The 21,652-nt window shown below is 37.8% G+C and overlaps 1 protein-coding gene across 4 annotated transcripts in view; it reads right to left on the bottom strand.

Annotated features, from left to right (window-relative positions):
• Positions 1-21,652, bottom strand: part of LRBA (LPS responsive beige-like anchor protein) — a 360,426-nt gene that overhangs the window by 44,302 nt on the left and 294,472 nt on the right. For all 4 annotated transcript variants that reach the window (XM_081021326.1, XM_081021329.1, XM_081021328.1 and 1 more), the window contains exon 48: positions 11,603-11,770. In XM_081021326.1, the coding sequence (XP_080877452.1) occupies positions 11,603-11,770 (168 nt within the window). The remainder of the gene's footprint in view (positions 1-11,602; positions 11,771-21,652) is intronic.

The following is a 21,652-nucleotide window of genomic DNA, read 5'->3' as shown; positions in this document are numbered from 1 at the left end:
ATAACAGAACTTTGGTTCTTTCCATAATTGTTCCAGATGCTGTAAAATGAGGCTATAAAATGAAACAAACTATAGGACTCCTTTACAATCCATTGCTCTACACACAGAGAGAGAGAGCATTTAGCATTTCCACATGTTAAGCCGAAAAATATGTTAATGTGTAATGAACAAATGATTAAATATTGATCACTTGTACTGATTGTGTATATACACACACATACGCAACTGGTTACCAGGTGTGTAGAATTACTTCTCTGCTTTCTCTTCTCTCTGGCAGTAATAAAGAGGCAAGAGAAATGCAGACTTTCCTTGGCAGCGTTTTAGTTTTTAATTTAATGCGTAGTTCCAGTCTCTGAACATATTATATATTCCAGTACTCAGTTTCTGAGGAGATGTGGGAGACCCAGGCTGTTTGGGAGTCATACCATCTGCCCTGGAAGCCTGCTACTTAATACTAAACATGTGGGAACAGGATTCAATTGCTCAATGAGGAGGCAAAGGAACTCTGCACATGCTCAAAAGCATTTTTTAAAATCACTTTACATGTTCCAAGCTTTAGCTCTCCTATTATAAACAAGCGATTGGGCTGAGCTTTTTTGAGCCCTGGCATAAATTAAACTCTTCTCTCTTTTAACTGTGAAAAAAAGTTAATTCAATAGTATGCAGTGCCCACCAAATAGGGTTGTAAATTTCTCCAGGAGACGCGTATTAGAGAGTTTGAACATATGGATGCAGTTATGGCAAAAACAGATGTTTGTTACTTTTCTTTGCAGCACCACTCAGAAACGAAATCAAAATTGCTTCCCCTCCGTGTTTATGTCTGAAAAGGACTATAAAACGGAATGGGAAGGAGGTAGAGGGAGAAGTGGAAGACAAAAGGAGAAAAAAAGAATGGAATTGCCTACAGTTTTAGCGAAAATAATGAGAGTGATTAAAGCAATCTCAAATGCAGTGATTGCAAGCATTACAATATTGTGATTTAACAAAACTCGTTAATATTAAGGAAGTTGCTTAAAGCTACTTTTTAACAATCATACAATATCACACAGGTATGTTTCTTGGATCATCTTGCATATATTAGATGGATTTATATCTATGCAGGATTCAGCAGAGTCCATCTAAAAGATGCCAATTTTCTATACAACATTGTGAATGTTGTAATACTCTCAAGCTACAAGCATCTGAAACTAAAATGTGCTTCTGTCAATCAAATATGGCGAATTATTATTTATGTATTCAAAGTTTGACCCGCTATCTTCCCATGATTCAGAGCTCCTTATGTCTAGTTTTATCCTCACAACAATATCTGCATGGTAGGTTAGAGTGAGATAAAGCACTGAGCCTAAAATCACTCAGTGAACATCCTTTCTGGCTGAGATTTAAACCCAGCAAGCAGTTTACACCACACTAGAGATGATGGCATGAGGCACATGCTGGGGGGGGGAGGAATTGAGTGGAACATTTTGGTGTTGCCAGGACACACATCGAAGAAATGGTTTCCCCATACCTTTGGTTCATACACCACTTACGTTCAGCATAATTATGGCTCTTGGCTTTGAAAATAATCAGTGATTTCTAGCTATTCCTTTCCTTTCAGTAGCATGCTGCTTGACCGCAACAGGGAAGACCGACTTTCCATTCAAATGGTGCAGTTGAATGGCAGATTTAGGGCTGTGTGGGATACTGCCCACCCCCCAATTTGCAGGACCATTCTTCCCCCAGAAAAGGTTTATGTAGGTATGTGCAGAATATCACAACTTTGGGGGAGGAATGAGTAAAAGTTGCTCATGAGTTGTCTTCCCCACTCCTCATGCTTGTGCTCCTTGTTGACGTCAAATCTGCTCCCAAGAACAGATTTAGGGGACACGTTTGGGGAGAAGTCCTGTTGTGCAAATGGAATTTATTCCGCTCCCACAAAGCTACTTAGTTATATAGATATTTTGATCTATATATGGCAAAAGTTTCTTTTGCAAGAAAAGAAGTAAATATTGAATTGTTGTTTTTTTAAAAGGAATAATGGGCTGGATTCAAAGTCGGATGCACAGAAAGCTGGTGCACATTTTGCCTCATGTCTTTCTTGGCTGTTGTATATGCTGTCTGATGAAGAGTGTTTGCTTCTCCTCATAATAAAGACAGACAGATAATCTGGTAAAAACAGTAAGTATACTTTTACCAAAAATACAGTTGATGTTAAATGTTTTGAAGTTGTAGAAACAAATATCAACTGTTATCAACTGTGGATAACAGAAGCCTAGCTTTTCCAATACTAGCGGGCAGGATGGCAAGTACCAAAGGCCAAAGTCACTCTGGATGTGATTTGTTTCCTACAAGTCATTTTTTTCCTTATGCATCAGGTACCCATCAGTAGAGAATGGAAATTAGGTTGGGCAGGAAAATAAACGCAGGTCTGAAAGTCTTATGCTCATATCTTGAACTACTTGGAAAACCTAACAATAATATATTTTCATCTGCAATATGTCAATTATCAAAGATTATGTGCAGAAACTAACAGGGCTCTATGTTGTCATTTTTATTTGGTTGTAGAATTCTGACTGGATATTATTTTGGGGTGCCACTACTTCTCCCAAGGTGCTCTTTCGATGGATAGAGTGTGTGTGGGAAGAGGAAACTTCAGAAGGCAAGGGGGGGGAAAGGTAAAACTTTTTAAAGCATAATCATCGGGTCTCCAGAACTCCATTATACGTAAAAAATAAACTTTATGTGAGAAGGGGAAAATGGTGTATGAAAACCTACTTTGTCCAGTCTAATTATAAGAATAGCTGTTGTGGGCAATTATATTACAGCCAGTGAGTTAAAACAGAAAAGTAATTACAGTTTGTGAAAACAAGGATTTATTTCCCCCTTCAGAGTCATGCAACTTGCTCTAATCTGAATCTGTACATTCCAGGCATATTAAACTGAGGCCTAGTGCAGCTTCAGTGCAATCTCCAATTCATGCAAACTGTCCATCTACTACATTGTAATCCCAGCTGCCAATCTGAAATAAACCAGTTAGTCAGAGCAGACACAACCTACAGAAACAAATGTCACTCAATAATGTTCAGAGGCACTGGGTTCATGGATAATTTCAAACAGTATCTCTGTCTGGAACACTGATGTGCTCATTGAGAACACCTAAATCTCTAGCTACTGGAAATAAGCAGATAAAGTGGAACAAGAAAAATAGGCCTGCAAAATGCTTCAAAGAGACTTAAGAGAAAATGCCAAAGGAATTCAAAGAAACTTGAAGGAAGAATGACTGAATGTAATGCATGCAAGAGTGCAGATACTTTGGGGATGGCGCAGATTTCATTATGAGATTAGGAACCATCACACTTATTTTCACACAGTATGAGAATATCATTCAGGCTGTACTGCCACATTTCACGGTTAACAATGTTGGATAGCAGGGCAGAAAAGCGCTCAGCATAATGATACCAGGTCCTGAGTTAAGTTCTACTAGTAACTAGACATTATGGAGAGCAAAGGGATAGCTCAACAAATGGCTGTCGGTTTGGACAGCAGTTGTGTTTTTTCCCCTTATGTCTAGTTCTCTATCCCAGATTGTTAAATTAAATGGACCTTTGAATTTACTGATAAGAAGGTAATTCTTATGCTTGCTCTCATGCCAGAGCCAACCAAGTTTCGTTTCTCACGGTAAGCACAAGTTGTGCCAAAGAAATTATCACACTACTTTGTTCTTATTTATATAAAAATAGTGTTGCTTAAAGAGAAACATCAAATGCTGATATTGTCATTAAATCACCATTTAAAACAATACACAGTTAGTACTTGAGAACAAAGATTTTTCCTCACTAAATGGAGTTTGCTTTTAAAACTTTAACTGGTAATAGATACAAGCAGAATACCCTTTCCTCAGAGGATCCTTATCCAAACAAAATTAATTCATGGTGAAGTATGAAGCAGGTTCTCCTAAAAAAAAAAAAAAGGAACCCCAAAACACACCCCTGAATATATTACCATCTTGCAGTGGGCCTGTTTTTCACTAAGCTTCAGAGAAAGAGATCACAGCCCAGTGCCCAGAACTGTTGACAAGCTAAACGCCAGGTGGCCATGAAAACAATGTATTTGGTTTTGATATGTTCTTTTAAAAAAATAAAAAATCTGGCACAGTTTTATGGTATTTTAAATGCAGGTTTTCAATTAAAAACAGACTAATCCTTAACATTTATTTAGCTTTTCACAGTTTCTGTGCTGTGTGATGTGTCAAGCAAACCATCTGGGCAACACACTTCTGGCTAGTGAGTCTTCCAACATATTTGTTTCTACAACACTTTCAAATTGTGCATAAATGTAGTATTCAGTTATTTTATTCACACATTTGAAATATACTCCTTTGCTGCAGCGTCCTGTAATCACTTTACTGAATTTCTAAGACATGCATCAAAGGATGTACTCCATCTGCATGTAAACAAGACCTGCTGATAATTTAAAAGTATTTAGCGACTGTTAAGACTAGGCTATAAATACAAATGTGTTTAGATTTCCTGAAAGATTCACTAGCTCAGCTGTCTTCATCTGATTTAGAGCTGAAATACCTGGCTCCCACCATGGATGAAAAGGACTGGGAAGTCAAACATACTTTCTATCTGATAGGATAGCAGACTTGCTACTGCTGTCATTAAACTGGGGTAAACTAAACATTGCTGATGCTGGTGGAAAAAAAGCCCATCATTCAAATGCTGGCCTGTATGAAATAACCAATTTTGGAAAATGCTCAGGCTCAATATATGTCAGACCTTCAGAGGAATGGAAAACAGGAAGTGAGGTAGTAGCTACGCAGAGCTCTAGATGTTCATTTCCATCATATCTGATCCACAAGGACTGGGATTCTTCAAGGTTTTTGAACCTTTGTCGTCCCCTTCTCCTTGTGCCCTCCATCTTTCCCAACATCAGGGTCTTTTCCAGGGAGTCTTCTCTTCTCATGAGGTGGCCAAAGTATTGGAGCCTCAGCTTCACGATCTGTCCCTCCAGTAAGCACTCACGGCTGATTTCCTTCAGAATGGATAGGTTTGATCTTCTTGCAGTCCATGGGATGGTCTTTAGTAGGCATCAAAAAGGCAAAAGCAATGGTGCCTGTCTAATATGCAATTAGAATTCCAAAGGCCGCCACACTAAAGATCCAATTTTTGTTTTGTATGGAAATCACATACTGAAGAAAGCAGTGATCATACAGTGGGTGAGACAATCTTTCAGGTGTCTTGTACCAAGCTGCATAGGACTTTACATATTTAAACCAGCACCTTGAACTTAGCTTGGTAGCTAAGTGACAGCCAATGCAATTCTCCCAGCAGTGGCATAATATGATGGCTATATCCTGCTCCAATGAGCGCTCAAGCCATTGCTTATTGTACTAGTTCCAAACCAACATCCAGGACAGTCTCATATATAGCACATTGTAGTCATCCAACCTGGTGTTAATCAGGTTTCTGAGCTATCCTGGTTCAGAAACAGCCATGGTTGTTTTACTGGCTGAAGCTGGAAAAAAAGTATTCCTAGCCACTGATGTCACCAGGGTCTAAACAACAAAGATGGATTTAGGATCACCCCAGACTATAAATGACATGCATGGTAACCTTAGAATGTTTCGTTTCACTTTCTGCTGTTTGTTTTATCTGTGAATGCTCCTGACATTTATTATGATGTTTTAAGTTATTTATTCTTCAGTATGGTTTTATTGTTTATTGTGGACCACTTTGGGACCTTCAGGTAAAGTGTGGATTATAAATATTTCAATGAATAAATAAAGCCATTTAAAAAGCAAGCTATTTCTGATTACTTACAGCCTCCTCTTAGGTATCCACATAGTTCTATATTAGTATTAGAAAGATGTTTAGGATATATGCCACAAAGAGGTGCATCTCAGCATGTCTGAACTAGTATTTTCAGCTATCTATATGTCTGAATGCAACACAAGAGACATTTCAGATTTCTTCTTGTGTTGATAAATCTGCTAATCATGTGTTTAAAACTGGACTTTACCAATCTACATAGAATTGCCTACAGAAAAGTGAAAAAGCAATAAATGGATTTCAAAACTGCAATTCAGATGCATAAATTAACCTATTTTTCTTGTTCTCAATAATAATAATAATAATAATAATAATAATGAGATTAACTTGCCTTGGCATTTATCTTATGCAGGGCTTTGTATCATACCGAGAGAAAATAATTATTATTTGAACAAAATTTCCTGTTGCCATATAAAGCAGTGAGATTTGCTTGGAAGTGTCTGTTTCTGTCGTTATATCATTTTACTTATATATTTATTACTGCCTTCTGTTTGAATTTGAAAGCCCATGCATAAATGAACGATTGTACACTATGCATTCCAGGAGAAGAGTTATACCATCTCTTTTTAAAATGCACTATATCACTTCTTTTTAAAAAGGCACAACCTTGTTGATTAATTGATAGTGACTTGAATATGACTTTTTAAAAACTGTGTTCAGTTATAATTGTTCTCTGAGGCCCTAATATCACACAATAGGAAAATCTGAAACTGTTTAGGGAAGTCAGCAAACATTCTCAAGGAAACAAAGTCTGGAAACCTATGCTGACACTTGGGACTAAGCCCCATTGAGCTGAGTAGATAAACAGAGGATTGTGCTGTAAGGTAGTTTGGGGTACTGAAAGTTAAAGTATAGATTTTATCTGTGCTGTGATTTCTAACTAATAGCTTCGAAAAAAGGATGGAGCTTCCATTGGTAAGCTTATTTGCTGTGGGAAAGATAGTGGTCAAAGGAAGCTGCTCTGAATTTTGGAATGTGAGAGTAAGTCCTTGAGGAGATGGATTAACAGACAGAGAGATGATGAGCCTGTCAGAGGTGCATGACAAATTCATTTATCACATGGATTGGCAATTTATCACATGCATATCAGTATGATTACAGAGAGATATGCACACAATCAGATTTCATATTACTTTTACCTTCACTCATAACTAAAAGCAGAATAATTCACCTTGGGTTGAGGTGGTACCCAATTCTTCTTGGAATCTTCAAGGTATAATACATCAGAACTGATGTCACAATTTTTAAATATATATACACACACACACACACATGCATTTTACACTGTAGCCATGGAAAATGAGGGAGAGGGATATAAGATTCTACTTTTTAGCATGTTAGCTATTGGGAGGTTAATTTGGAGTATGCATATTTAGCCACGGATGTGTGTGTATAATCACTCCTAAACATACACCAGAAAAGTTCTTAGATTTAAAAAACCAGAATTCTTGCAGTTTTAATTTTAGAATAAAATCTAATTTTAAGAAAAACAGCTCGGAAAAGGAAATGTGTAATCTAGAATATATTAGCAAAACCTTTCTTCTTCATTATCTACTTTCTTCTTTTATCATTGCTTAGTATGGTTTTTTAAAACACTGACTCTCTTAAAGATGCACACCTGAACGTCAACCATTGGCCACTACATTCAAATGTGCCATATGTGGTTAAAGATCTGGAACACATGGAGCTCCTTTCAGGGACATTTGTTCTGAAAAATCTCTCCACCCATTGTTGCTGCATGTGGATACAGGGTGGATTCAAACAATTATGAAGACTATGCTTGGTTTTTATTGCTGGAGATTATTTGTAAGGGATAATTTGTGACCTAACCCTGAAGCATCTTAGAGTCTGCTTCCGCTCATAATCTCTTCTATCATTGCAGTCCTGACCTTTCTAATGCTCCTTTTCACCCTTTTCCTGATCTATCCTGCAGAACATGGGAAGGAATTAAAATACAAGAGAGTAAATACAACCCCCATGCTCTTGTGTGGGAAAGCCAGGGAACATAACACAATTTCAGCAGAACAACAAAAGGTTGAAGTCTTTATTTAAGATGTCTCACAACATTTCAGAATAGATTTCTAATCTTTTTTATTTATTTATTTTGGCTAATAAACCCTTGTTTTAGGCCAAAGCACAAGTGAGCTTGCCTCTCAGTTTTATTGGCAATACAGCTGTTTTGGGACAATTAAAAATTACATAAAAGTTTAATGTGCTGCAGGCTGTTATGCTGATCACATCATGGAAATAGTAAAGTAGGTAATAAAATCCTTTTATTCAGAAATCATACTGATGCTAGTTTGCCACATGTGTTAACTATTTGGGAAATCATCATAGTGAGAAATAATGTGTTGGTTTTTAGCATCCAGTCCTTCTCGGCAAAAAAATTGTATGCCCCTTTTCCTTTTTGCCAAAAACACAAATTTAGACACAGCCTGAATGATTATATCTTTGCTTCTAAGGACCTAACTAGATATATACACGACTGCCATGAACCAATGTCTCCCCCCCATGTCTGCCCAATAGCAACCCATAAATGTAATGCATGATGGAATGTCAACAACACTTTTAGCATCTCCCTATTTCATTCCAGTTAACTAGCTCCTGCTTGCAAGAGACATGGAAACACTGGATGTGATTACATCAAGTTTCACTTGACCAGGGGTTTAAAATATTTCTATCACCATGCCCACCCCACCCCCCGAGAGTGCTGAAAATCATTGAGACCTACCAGCCACAAAATGGTGGCAAAGAGATGGAGCTGTTCATAACAGGGTTTACAGCCAAGCTCTTTATCCATTGTAGTGTGTGGTCCTGACACTGGGCAATTGCAACAGTTAGGGATTCTGATGGTTTACCACCCATCTCGCTGCCTAGCAGTCTTCCTGCCTGAGCTGACAGAGCTGGGCTTGGAGGCTGGGTTGTGCACTCCTAGACTGCTGGTTTTGGGGGACTTCAACATCCATGCTGAGGCAACGGACTTTGGGGTGGCTCAGGACTTCATGGCTGCCATGAAAACCATGAGTCTGTCCCAACATGTCACCCGCACATGTGGCAGGCCAATCTCTGGACCTTGTTTATTCAACTGGGCAGGAAGAAGGTGATCTGAAAGTGGGGGATATTGACATCAGTCGCCGAGTGGCAGTGAAAGAAGCAAAGAAAGCATACTCTGCTGCCTCCCCTGCATCCTTACTATGCATTCCGGCAGAGCTTTTCAGGGCAGTGCAGGGCCTCTTACAATCTGGCCTGAAGGAGGTGGTGGAACTGACAGCAGCTTGCTGTGACTTGTTTGCAAAGCACAATGAGGACATCCACCAGGATTTTGACTCCGCTGCTACAGCAGATTAATCTCAAGGGGTGTCCAGAGCACTTAGTCCTGTTGTGTTGGATGTGTTTAAATTAGCAAGGCTCAAGGACGTGGATACTGTGCTTGGATCCATCAGGACGATGACCACTTGAGCCCCTCTTGGCTGATAATAACTAGCAGGGAGGGAACATCTGGCTGGGCCAGGGAGGTGATAAATGCCTCCTTGCAAGAGGGGGTGGTCCCTGCTTGCATGAAGGAGGCAGTGGTAAAACCACTCAACAAATCCTCCCTGGTCTCATAAAATAAAAGTAACTACCAGCCAGTTGCTAATCTCCCAGAGGGTGTTGCTTGGGGCGTGTTCTTTGGCCCCATGGAGCCTTCAATGTGGGCTTCCTCAGGGTTCTATTTTATCCCCTATGCTGTTTAGCATCTTCATGAAACTGCTGAGTGGAGTTATCCAGAGGTCTGGAATACATTGTCAGCAATATGCTGATGAAACAGAGCTCTACTTCTCCTTTACATCTGCAGGTGTGGCAGTAGAAGTGCTGGACCACTGTGTTGCCTCAGCAATGGACTAGATAAGAAGCCAACAAACTGAAGCTCAATCCAGGTAAGACTGAGGAACTATTTGTGGGCGGTTCCCTAGACCAGATGAATGGGAGGTGCCTGTTCTTGATGGAGTTACACTTCCTCTGAAGGAGCAGGTATGTAGCTTGGGGGTACTGCTGGATCCTTTGCTGTTGCTTGAGGCTCAGGTGGCCTCAGTGGTGTAGAGTGCCTTTCATCAGCTTCGGCTGGTGGCCCAGCTGTGCACCTATCTGGAACAGGGGTAGTCTAACTACTGTTTCCTATGTTCTGGTAACCTCTAGGTTAGATAACTGCAACACATTATATGTAGGGCTTCCTCTGAAGACAGTTTGTAAACTTCAGCTGATGCAAAATTTGGCCATCAGGCAAGATAGTCTGAGCATATTACACCAATCCTGGTTCGATTGCACATGCTGCCAATTAGTTTCTGGGCCCAATTCAAAGTGCTGGTTTTGATTTATAAAACCTTAAATGGCTCAGAACTTCAATACCTCAAGGATCACCTATCTCCATAGGAACCTACCCAGACCCTGCAATGATTATCTGAGGCCCTTCTTCATGTGCCTCCTCCACATGAGTCTGAAGGTTGGAAACATGGCTCAGTTTGTGGAATGTTCTCCCCATGGAGGTTCAATTGGGGCCTTCATTATACACCTGGCTGGGTAACATCCTATACCCTTTTAAATGTGTCTGGGGTACGGGGTTATTGGTTTGTGAGTTTTTTTGCACTAGTTTTTGTTGTGCATTTTATGCTTTTATCTTGTATTTTTATGTTGTGAACTGCCCTGAGATCTATGGTTGAAGGGCAGTACACAAATTTAATAAATAATAATGAATATTAATATTCATTGTTTGATTTAAAAACTGTATCCATCTGAAGCACTCTAGGCTTTTCCCTAAAAGCCCACAATGTGAAGCCTGACAGGAACATTTAGAAGTATTTCATTATTTTACTTTACTTACCATTGTATTAAACATCTGTATCAAGATATGCCATTACTTTAAATATCTAGTAAAACTACACTACTACTTTATATAGCTAAGATTTTAAAAGCAAAAGCCACAATCCTGAACAATGTAAGGATATGGATTAAGCTTTTGATACTTCCGAATGTGGTTTAAGAGCACTTGCTACTCTTTGAATAGCTGTCGTTCTAAATCCCCCAAACTGCTTTTTAGATTTTAACTTAAGAAGCATTGGAAGGGAGGGTTGTTTCTAAGAGCAGCTTTAAAAGAAGATGTTATGAGCATACAGTAGTGTCTTTCTCAGATGTTAAAATCTGGGACCAGCAGTTACCCTGGCACTGCATTCATGGTTTTCTCTGAGTGCTTGACAGAAACTTCTGCTAAGAAGGCTTGGGCTCTAATTGGGCTAACAGAGAGATAATGTACATGCAGTTACCATTACGCTTCCATGAAACCATGCTATGGTGACCGTCTACTTGCTTGCTAGCTTGAGACGAGAAAACAGCAGGAGCAGCTGCATCAGCACTCTGCGCCCTGGAAGCAATATAAAGCACTATGGTGGCTGCCTAACTCAGCAACAGGGAGGGTAGGAAAGAAGCCAAATAGGACAAGGTGAGCAAAGCAAAACTGCAAAACCGCCTCACTGGTAACTTGAAAGGGTGATGTAAAAGATAAACAATCTAATCATCACAGATATCAATAAACTAAACTTATTTTGCAATCTGTTTTGTTAGATAATTGTAATTCTAATGTTCTAACGTCTGCTTTGAAAATCATAAGGCAAGAAAGACCCAAACAAACTGCACGTTAGTAAGTTTAAACCTATGTAGTTTTGTTATCGTAACACACAAACATAAATTGTATGAATACTAATGTAAGAACGGAGTTCTTTGTGATGCTTTATTCTCCCAGACATTAACAAGCTTACCTCTCTCAGTACTGGGTCAGTTATTGAATTGAGATTGACAGCTCCTTCATAGGTCAAATAGTAGAACACATTTAGAGATCTGACAGCCTCAGGCCCTTGCTGTTTGTAGCCAAAAATCAGATCAATCCACTGGTGGAGCTGGCAGGAAACAAATTCACTCTCCAAGGCCTGCAAAAGAACACAATGCTGTTTATGTAGCTTCTTATTTCCTGACTGCAATGTTACTTATAATGAAACAGTTACAATACATAATTGGTTTGGAAAAAATATGTTTCACAAAGGCAGAGTTAGTGCAACAGTAAACCATGGCTTAGTGCATGGCTAGGCAAACTAAGGCCTGGGGGCCAGATCCAGCCCAATCGCCTTCTAAATCCTGCCCGCAGATGGTCTGGAAATCAGCGTGTTTTTACATGAGTTTTAAAAACATGAGTGTTTTTACTTAAAATGCATCTCTGGGTTATTTATGGGGCCTGCCTGGTGTTTTACATGAGTAGAATGTGTGCTTTTATTTAAAATGCATCTCTGGGTTATCTGTGGGGCATAGGAATTCGTTCATTTTCTTCTTCTTCAAAATATAGTCCGGCCCCCCACAAGGTCTGAGGGACAGTGGACCAGCCCCCTGCTGACAAAGTTTGCTGACCCCTGGCTTAGTGCTAAGTGGATGAGTCTCAATGAGCCCAGGCAAAGCATCAGGCCATTCTGTGCAAATGTTGATCATGGTTCATATTGTCTTTTGAACCTTAACTATGATTCATAGTTAAAGCAACAGTTTTTTTGGGGGGGTGAGGGTGGGTAATATCAAAAACCATAATAATTTTATTAAAAGGGCTATATAGAGTTCCCTGGAATGACTCTAAACAAAGGCCTGCAGCAGAGCTCCTAGTGCAAAGGAAGAAAAGCAGAATGAATGGTTTATATATGTTTTGATGACTTTACATTAATCGGAGATCCCAAACCACCATTAGCATCAGTTCAGCTTCTTTATTAAGAATGCACGTGCCTGTTTCTATTATTATTAATTTAATAGTCCTGTCTATTAAAAGTGCTTTACAAAACCTGTTTTCAGCCATTTCTGAAACTCCTGCTGAATCTCATTTTACAGATGGGGAACTGAGCCCTGAGAGTGACATGATCAAGGCAGCCTAGTGAATGATGGCTAAGAGAAGCTTTAATCCCAGGTGTCTCATATCTAAATACCACCCCTGCTGCTGGGCCATGTTGACTCTGGTATAGTCCAAGACAATCTACTCTATTTCTACTTGTCAACAAATTTCTATCAACATTTGTAAACTCTGACCACAATGTAGAGAATATCCTATATACGTATGTGTGCATGTACAATATGCATTATCAGAGCATTCAAAGTTCTTTATGCATTTCATTGCAAAGGAGTCCTGGAAACCAGGGAATATGAATCAGGCCTATCTAGTCAATAGTCAGATATGCCCCAGTGTGTAACAGCAAGTTGAATGGAGCTACCTAGTTGGTGAAATTATTGGGAAACCTTTGTATGAAGGCTTTGGGGATAAATGTATAGAAGCATTCATTCTACAAGAGTGGATAACCTACAAGTGTGACAGTTTAAAGTTATCAAGGCTATAGATATCAACTATATAGCAAACATTTGTCAGTATTTGTTAATAAAAACAGACCACAGTATACTCTAATGATTATTGGGGGGGCACTTAAAATTACTCCAGCATTTTGATGCAAGATCAGCTATGCAATAATGTATTGTCTTTTTGGGTTAAAAAGTGCAGATGAAAGAATGTAAAGAAAAAGGACATCTTTGTAATTTACAGAGATTAAGCAAGGCTTCCTTTTCAAGGAAATGCCTAATTTAAACTGGGAAATTTACTCAAACCCTGAGAAACTAGTCTGCAGTGTGCATACAGAAATGATTGGTTAGTTTCATTAACTGATGCCTGAAGAAACATTTAAATTGACACATAAAAACAGCAATTGTCTTAATTTGTGTGGTGCACTTCGCACAAAAGCCCTAAATATGTTCAAATTAGAGCAAGCTGCTTGATTGTCACTGCAATCTCATGTCATGTTAATGCATGACAAACATTAAACCATACACTTAAATGGCAATTTATATCATTTAAATGTTTACTGCCTGAGCAACTCATCACTCATTTAAATGTGATTTTCTGACAGCTAATTTCAGTTAATTTTCCTCTATTCACTTAATTAGAACTTTCAATCAAGAAAAGGCCTATCCATATCTTCATGTTCATATCATTTTTTTCATTTACAAGCCCAGTTAGTGGATTGCTAGAAACATCTTTTATAATGGATGACTAGACAGTATATCAAGTCACTCTTCTCTTCCACCCAGCCACCAAAAAATGACCATATGGGAAAATTTTTCAATACATATGCCTACCAGGAAAGCTGCCCTTATTTATGAAAGCAATACTCTGGCTCGTACAAAACCTTTCCAAAACACACATGCACAATTAAAACGATAAAGAACAACTGATCCAATTAAATATTAATGATTTCAAAATTGTTTAATAAGTTGAAAACTGTGAGAATTATCACAAGTGTCTCCATATCAGTATACTCTGTGCTATAAAGTCCCATAAGGCTCAGCAAATGACAATTGTGTGAATTAAATTTTTATTGCTTTCTTTCTAGAAACATTCAATTTCTCTTATAGCTACTTCTTCTAAAATAAAAAGAAGAAATGGGAAGATATATTTACATTCAAAATGAACATGCATATGGCTTGCTGCACTCTAAAACCCTTGATTATATACCAATATACATTAAACTATTGTGGTAGAAATACATAAATTCAATGAGGCTGAATAACTATTCTGATATCTTTCTGCAGTCATGTCAAATTACAAATCATGTATGTTTAGTAAACCTTTAGAAACAAAATAAAACCACCCCACCGGCTCAGAACATGTACATAGTGGAGTGTTGGTGATTTATTTAATCTTTTGCCTAACAAAGTTAGCATAAATGGGTGCTTTGAGTCTAAATATACTCACTGCAATCCTATACACATGTACTAAAAAATAAGTCCTATTGAGTTCAATGCATCTTATTACTAGGTGGGTATAGGATTTCAGTCTATGTCTACAAGAGTAAGAAAATGAAATAGCCCTGAAATTTAATTGTAATTTACCTTTCAAGATATTTCTAACATATTTGCCATTGTGTATAAATGTGATGGTTAATTTCCCCCACGCAATTGTGATACCTAAACATAAAGTGACTGAATAAAACAGCAATATTCAAAGCTACAATATATATGGTCAGAGACCTTTTGTAAACTGTTGTAAATAAGGTAACAAACTGTAGAAGCAAATGATAAGAATTTCGGACAAATGGGAAAATATTTAAAAGCAGGATAATGGCTATTACAACCTAGATATAATATAAATCCCAGATAGGCATTAGACATTGCCCTGTAAAACAAACTGAATGTCAAATATGCAGTCTGTAATGCTTGTGTATGTAAAAATCTTACATATAGCAATTTCTCTCTGTTTCTCTCTCAAACTATGGAGTTCAGTTTATTCATTTAAGATCACTCAAAGCTTCCGAGGCAGACATTGCTCATTAAAGCTACAGTTAAATACGGTGTGCAACTAGGGGATACTAAACTCCTTTCCCATCGCTGCTCTTAAACCCTAACCAATCAATTGTTAGTGCTCCCAAAGCAGACAGGATGCATCATTTACACCCTATATATGCTCTGAGAAAATTTCGTGAAAAAGAAAATCCACTAAAACACCCAACACAGTACTATTATATTCTGCTCTATTGAGTTATTGTAAAATAAATCAGAGGCTAATGCCCAATTGTTAAGGATCAAATAAGACCACGAGAGGACTGCCATGGAAAGCCACACACAAATTGTCAATTCAGTCCTGTGGGACTCATATAAGCCTTGACAAACTGTCTTGGGGCTGATATCTATTTTTTTAATGAGATCTATTAGACCAAGACTAAAACACTTGAGATATGCTAAAAAGTACAATATACAGATGTCAAACACAAACACCTATTAGTAACTTTCATTTATCCAGTCACAAAGCAGATATGCTCCAGGATTCCCTTAATATCAAAGCTAAGATGCTGCAAAGGTAAAGTCCCAATTGCTCATAAATATTCTAAGTGCGATTCTAAGGCACTATTAAAGTACACTACTCAAATTCAAGAAAATAGGTACTGTATATTAATAGACTCGGTCTTTTGTTTCGAAGAAAAAGAAAAATGTTGTAATATACTGTAAGTAGATCTTTCATATATTTAAACAGCATTAGGGTTTAATAAAGGATGATAAATCATGTCTTGCTTGAAATTTAGCTTTTGTAGCATTAGTACTTTATTATCAACAAAATACATGTGTGTGTATAAATATATAATTTGTCTCTTACTGCATGCATACTCTCTCTCTCATTTTAAATCACCTTAAGACAATAGTTTTGGGATATTTATCATAGATCTTCTTTAGTAAAACAAAACATAGACTTACCTTGTTTCCTAGAATGAATTAAACAAGCTGATATCATATACAAAATATTAAAAACAGGGCACTTTCTGTACTGTACATAGTCCAGCAGAATCCAATGACTGTCAATAAAATTCATCATGTGTGTCTATGAGGTGGTCTATATAAATACAGTATTTTGGTGGGCTTTATGTTCTTGCAATTTTGCACACCCAAAATGGTAAGATAAACCGGATACCATTTCAGAGTTCTTAGGAAGTAGTTTTTCAATATATAAAACATATATATTTCCTAAAGACATGAGCTAAAATAATCTTATACAAAAAACAGAATTTAAGGAATGTGCAGGAAAAAACTGAACAGGAAAAGAAAAACAGTAACTAGTTTCAAGACTTAAAATTCTGTTCTTTCGCTTCAAACGCACATCCCTTTTCTTAAGGACTATATAAATTTGACGATCACATTATACTATGGGCAACAAACAAAATTTAAAAATCAAGCAGTCTGTTATGTTTGCATGTGCTGGATTTCAAACACTAGCAGTAATGTTTCCTTAACACTGATGTATGACCTTTCTAATTTACAACGATGAAGGCTGGTTTTTTTCGGCCTAATTAGAACCATTTCAAATTTTCCTGTTAAATATATGATAAAAAGTCCTTTCAACTAAAAAAAAAAAAATTCTGGAGTTTCTTTTCCATGTCAGCTTTGTTCCAATCAAAATATGCTTTGAATTAAATGATTTTGATTGAATATGTGGATCACATTCCCTTCTAAGATTTAAATTCCGAAAAGGAAAAGTTTAGACTGTTCAAACAAAGCAAGAGCAGCCACTTTGCAGAAAGCTATTCACGTTTACGAAGACTGACAAATTGTTTGTGTGCACCAATAGGTCTAGTCTCTTCAATAGTTACCAGATTTCCTCTCTTCTTAATAAGAAATTAACTCTTAAAATACTGGCTTTGTTTTGGACATCTAGAAGTAAATATGCAAGAGGGGACTATATAAAGAAAAAGACAACACAGACACATTAATAACAGCAGCTTCCTACCTGTTACATTTAAATGAATTTGTCCAAAAAATTAAATGGTATTTGCTAACATTTATTTTGTTTTGTTTCTAATTTATTCCTGATATAAACCATCACTTGCAGTAACAACCTAGGTGGTAAATAGTATGCCTCGTAGAGTATACATTTTATCAGACTGTTTTGGTGTTCTTTAAATATACAATGTGGTGTGATTCTATACATATAGTGACTATTCAGTTGACATTAGCATTCTATGTAGTTATTTTTCTTTATTCCTAAAAACCCGAGGGATGAGGAATAGTACAATGGGGAAGCATAAGAATAGGAACATTACAGAACATGTTGGACTTATTCATTATTTAAAAAGAAAGTATGCACGTATATAATGCTAAGGAAAGTGTTTAAATCAGACTTCCACCAAAAGGTTCATTGCATTCTGATGCTATTTACTAAGGAGTCAATCTCCCTTGAACAGAAGGAAAAGTATAAAGACTAAAATGCTTTGCTTGTGTTTACTTATTGTAGAAAGCACTAGCCTGTATATCAAAAGAGAATAGCCTGCACATTTGTAAACAGGATCAAAACTGCCACACACTCTGTACCATGACTGGACATCTACTCAAATGAAGCAAAATGTCCAAACTAGAGCCTAAAAAGTTCTGCCCTGTACTAATCGCAGATCATTCTCACAAAACCTTTACCTCTCTCATCAATGGATCCCACCCTACCCCTTTTGTTTGCTAACAACTCAGTTTCTAAATTCTCCTACCTGGTCCAAATGCATATTTTCCCCCCTCTTATTTAATAGGGAGGGACCTTAGCTCAGTGTTAGTGCATATCCAAATATGCTCAGATTCAGTAACTAACACTTCCAGTTAAAGACTCCTGCCTGAGAGGCTCTGCCAGTCCCAGTAAACAATAGTAGGCTAGCCAGTTCAGTGGTCTGACTGTATGGCACCTATGTGTGCCCACCCAATGCTGATATTCACAAGGCAACTTTCTAACGTTTCCCTTACTTGCTGTCATCCAGATATTTTGGACTACAACTCCCATCATCTCTGCACAGTGACCATACTGGTTGAGGCTGATGGGAATTATAATCCACAAATCTGGAAGGTGTCAGGTTGGGAAAGACTGATTTACATAGCAAATTTCCCATGCTAAAAATACTTAAAATGCATTCTCAGCAACCTTTACAAAATCCTGGAAGGTAGGCCAGTATTATCTTAAAAAATCTAACCTGTAAAGCCAAGCTTTGATACTGATCATTTGGGAATGCACTGCAATGTGCAGCAAATAAATGAACAAATCTATACCTACCATGTACTATGTCCTACATAAACTCTGGGTAGCTCTATCAATAATAATATTTTTAAAGCCATAGAACATAATTCCCAATATACTGGTAATCTAGGACAGTGCTTTTTTGTTTTTGTTTTTTAAAAAGGAGCCAGGACTCGTATCTTGTTAAAAGTGTTGTGGGTGCTAGTACAAAATGGCTGCCATGGGCAGCAAAAAAAGAAGTGATGGTACTCTATACAGGTGAGTACCATCACAAAAAAGCACTGGTCTCAGAATATAATAATACAGAGACAAACAATTGTTTGATATCCTGAATATTTCCTTGTAATTCATCACTCTGACTTTAAACAGCAGTTTGTATCATCATGAAAGCATTAGGAAAATTTACAAACTTGATTTCAGCATCCACAGTGAAAATTCACCAAGCATACCATAACATAAACGATTAAAAACTGTTAGACTCAATCTAAATATGCCCCAATAAAATGTACATTGTTCCTTGCTGATAGAATTGAAGGAGCTTGATCTGCAAGGAACAATCATTTCTGCAAAAATCCCATCAGTTTCTTTTACTGTCATCCATGTGTTGGCCCACTCAAGGGTTGATCTTAAGTAGTCCACCCACCACTCATTTTCTCCCCAACTGATGTGTATCTTGCTTTCTGATACTGCCTTCACTCTTCATTCTTTCCTGAGAGAAATGTGGTTCAACTCTCAACTCCCCACCCCCAAGACCACACTCTGGGTCTTAGAGCCAGATGTTTCAGTACAATACTGCTGATGGCCGCTTCCCTCTGCCTGTCCTGATATATCATGAATATATGATATATTACTTCTTGTTACAGATGAGTTAACAAATACACCAGCTAAAATCTGTCTTGATGCAAAGTGATGCCATGGTTTAATTCAAAGCCTCTATATACTGCTGTATAGCAATTAAGACTACAGGGTACCAGCCAGTACAGAGTGCCGGAAGCTCCAGGTTCTATCCATTTCATAAATGAGTTTCATATCATGATTTTAATCTCGCCCCCCCCCCCCCGGAGAATGCAAAACGGGCCAGTTCAGATCCATCTAATAGGCTTCACTTCAGTTACAAAACTTTTACTGGCTTGAAACAAAACTGAAGACCTTTCAAGTCACAGCTGGACCCAAACACATGCAAACATTCGAAAATTGCACAAAGTCCCTGATTGGAATAAAGTAGTCCAGTAAGTAAGGAAGAGGACTGTGCTGTCAGCTATGGGCTGATGCCATTCAGCGAAAAGAAGAAAAACATCTGTCCCGATCACAATTGTGTAAAAGAGATGCAAATCAAGAAATACGGGTGTTTTTGCCTTAGCAAGCAAAGCAAAAGGCCAGCTAAACAACATCTCCTCACGCTGCTATGTCTTGATATGAGTGAAAAGCAGACAGTAAGGCAAGAGTTAATTGGAAGGGAGGAGTGTTGTCTGGGGAGGGAGGCTAACAGAGAGTTAATCAGGGATCACACCCAGAGCCAGGCATGGATAAGCCTCACTAATGAGGCTCAAGTACCCTGCAGTGGCTTTCAAACCTAACTGGCTTCAAACGATGCCACCCCATGACAGAATGCAGCTAGCCATACGAAGAGAGTGATTAGAATAAATGACTACAGTAATTAACTTTGATTTGAAGCCACCTGACTGGAAAGAGAAGCTAGGAGCTGTTTAGCTGAACTCTTCCTTATAGAAAGGGGAAGCTTTCCTTTACTCTTGTGTTTGTGTGTGTTAGGAGAGCTTTTTTCTTTCAAATAGGTATTGGGTGGCACTAATGAAAAGCAGCTTTCATTCAAGGACCTCCTCATTCATTCTGAAAGGAGGGGAGAAGAAAAGCTTCAAAGGGGAACTAATTTACCTCACCCCAATCACCTTTGGGAGTTTAGAGTTTGCATTGCCACTACTACCACTGTACATATATATTTCTCAAGGATCGCGCTAAGAAAAAATTCCGCTTAACCAGATTCTTGAAACTTTAGTAATTATAGACACATTAGCCTAGATTTCACACAAAAGCAAGAAACTTGAGATTTGTGGTGTTTTTTCCCCATATAGCTTTCAGAGCGGCTTCATTAAAACAAAAATTCTTTTCTGAGGAAATGTTTTTAGTGATAGCACTTTTCCTGACATTGTAAAATGAACAGAGATGTATATATTTTTTTGAAGCTAGGTTCACTGTTTCCCAGTGCTCTGAAGCGGCACATGCAACATCTTAACCCACTTCATCACAACTTGCTGTTTTACAAGTAATTATCAAGCACCGTACCAGCGTTGCCCTATACCTGCTGACTAAACGTTTACCACAAAGTTTTGCCAAGTAGCATCTACAGTGTCATAGCCAGAGCAATTCGCCAAACATTTATTCAAAGACTCTGATTTATTTGACAGTTTTACACCTTCAAGGCAGGGTATAATTAAATATTTTGACAGCTAAACAAAAATTGTATAAATTTCAAAGCTGCTTAAATGGCTAGTGTACCTAAAATGAAAATGTTGTGTGGATTAGCCTCGTTTCCAAAAACACCCCCTTAGAAAGTTTTTTAAAAATAGATTTAATACTGCTTTACTCATCAAGGTATGAACATTTTCATTCTGATTTCAGCTGCAATATTATTCATTCTCTTACTCCAAAAATAAAATTGTATATTCGAAATCTCTTTAAAAAGTAAAATATTAGGTCGTAGCTTCGGGAAATGAAAGAAGTAAGAACTTAGTAGAAAACATTTTATTTCTGCTGTTTCAATTTATTTCAGATACTCATTTGTGCTGGTTCCCAATGGGATCTCACGTTCAATCCCAAGTGACACATAGCAAACTATCTTATACTGTGTCAGACCAATGGCTCATCTAGTTTGGTATTTTCTATACTGTTGGCAGTTCTTGACAGAGATTTCGGGCACAAGCCTTTCCTATCCAGGGACTGAAATGGGGAAAAGTATGTGCTCTGCAACTGAGCTATGTACTCTCCCCCATGTTTCTTCTAGGCTATGGTCATGTGGTCCAACCTATACAGTGAACATTTAAAGACATCTATGGCCAGTATGCATACAATGACAAAGGATAAAATACCCTGTTTTAAAGAGACACAATTAAAATGAACTCAGTAAAACAAATGGTTTAAAGTTAAGACTTGTCCGTTTTCGGGCAATTTTTCTTCAGTCCAGGTTATTATGATATTATGTCTTAAAATGAAATGTTTAATGAATGTATAATTATATAACCAT

This window comes from Podarcis pityusensis (genome assembly GCF_964106645.2).
Source record: "Podarcis pityusensis genome assembly, chromosome: 9".
In the NCBI taxonomy this organism is placed as follows: domain Eukaryota; kingdom Metazoa; phylum Chordata; class Lepidosauria; order Squamata; family Lacertidae; genus Podarcis; species Podarcis pityusensis.
Note: the sequence above shows the minus strand (reverse complement) of the source record. Positions and strands in the feature narration are given on the sequence as shown.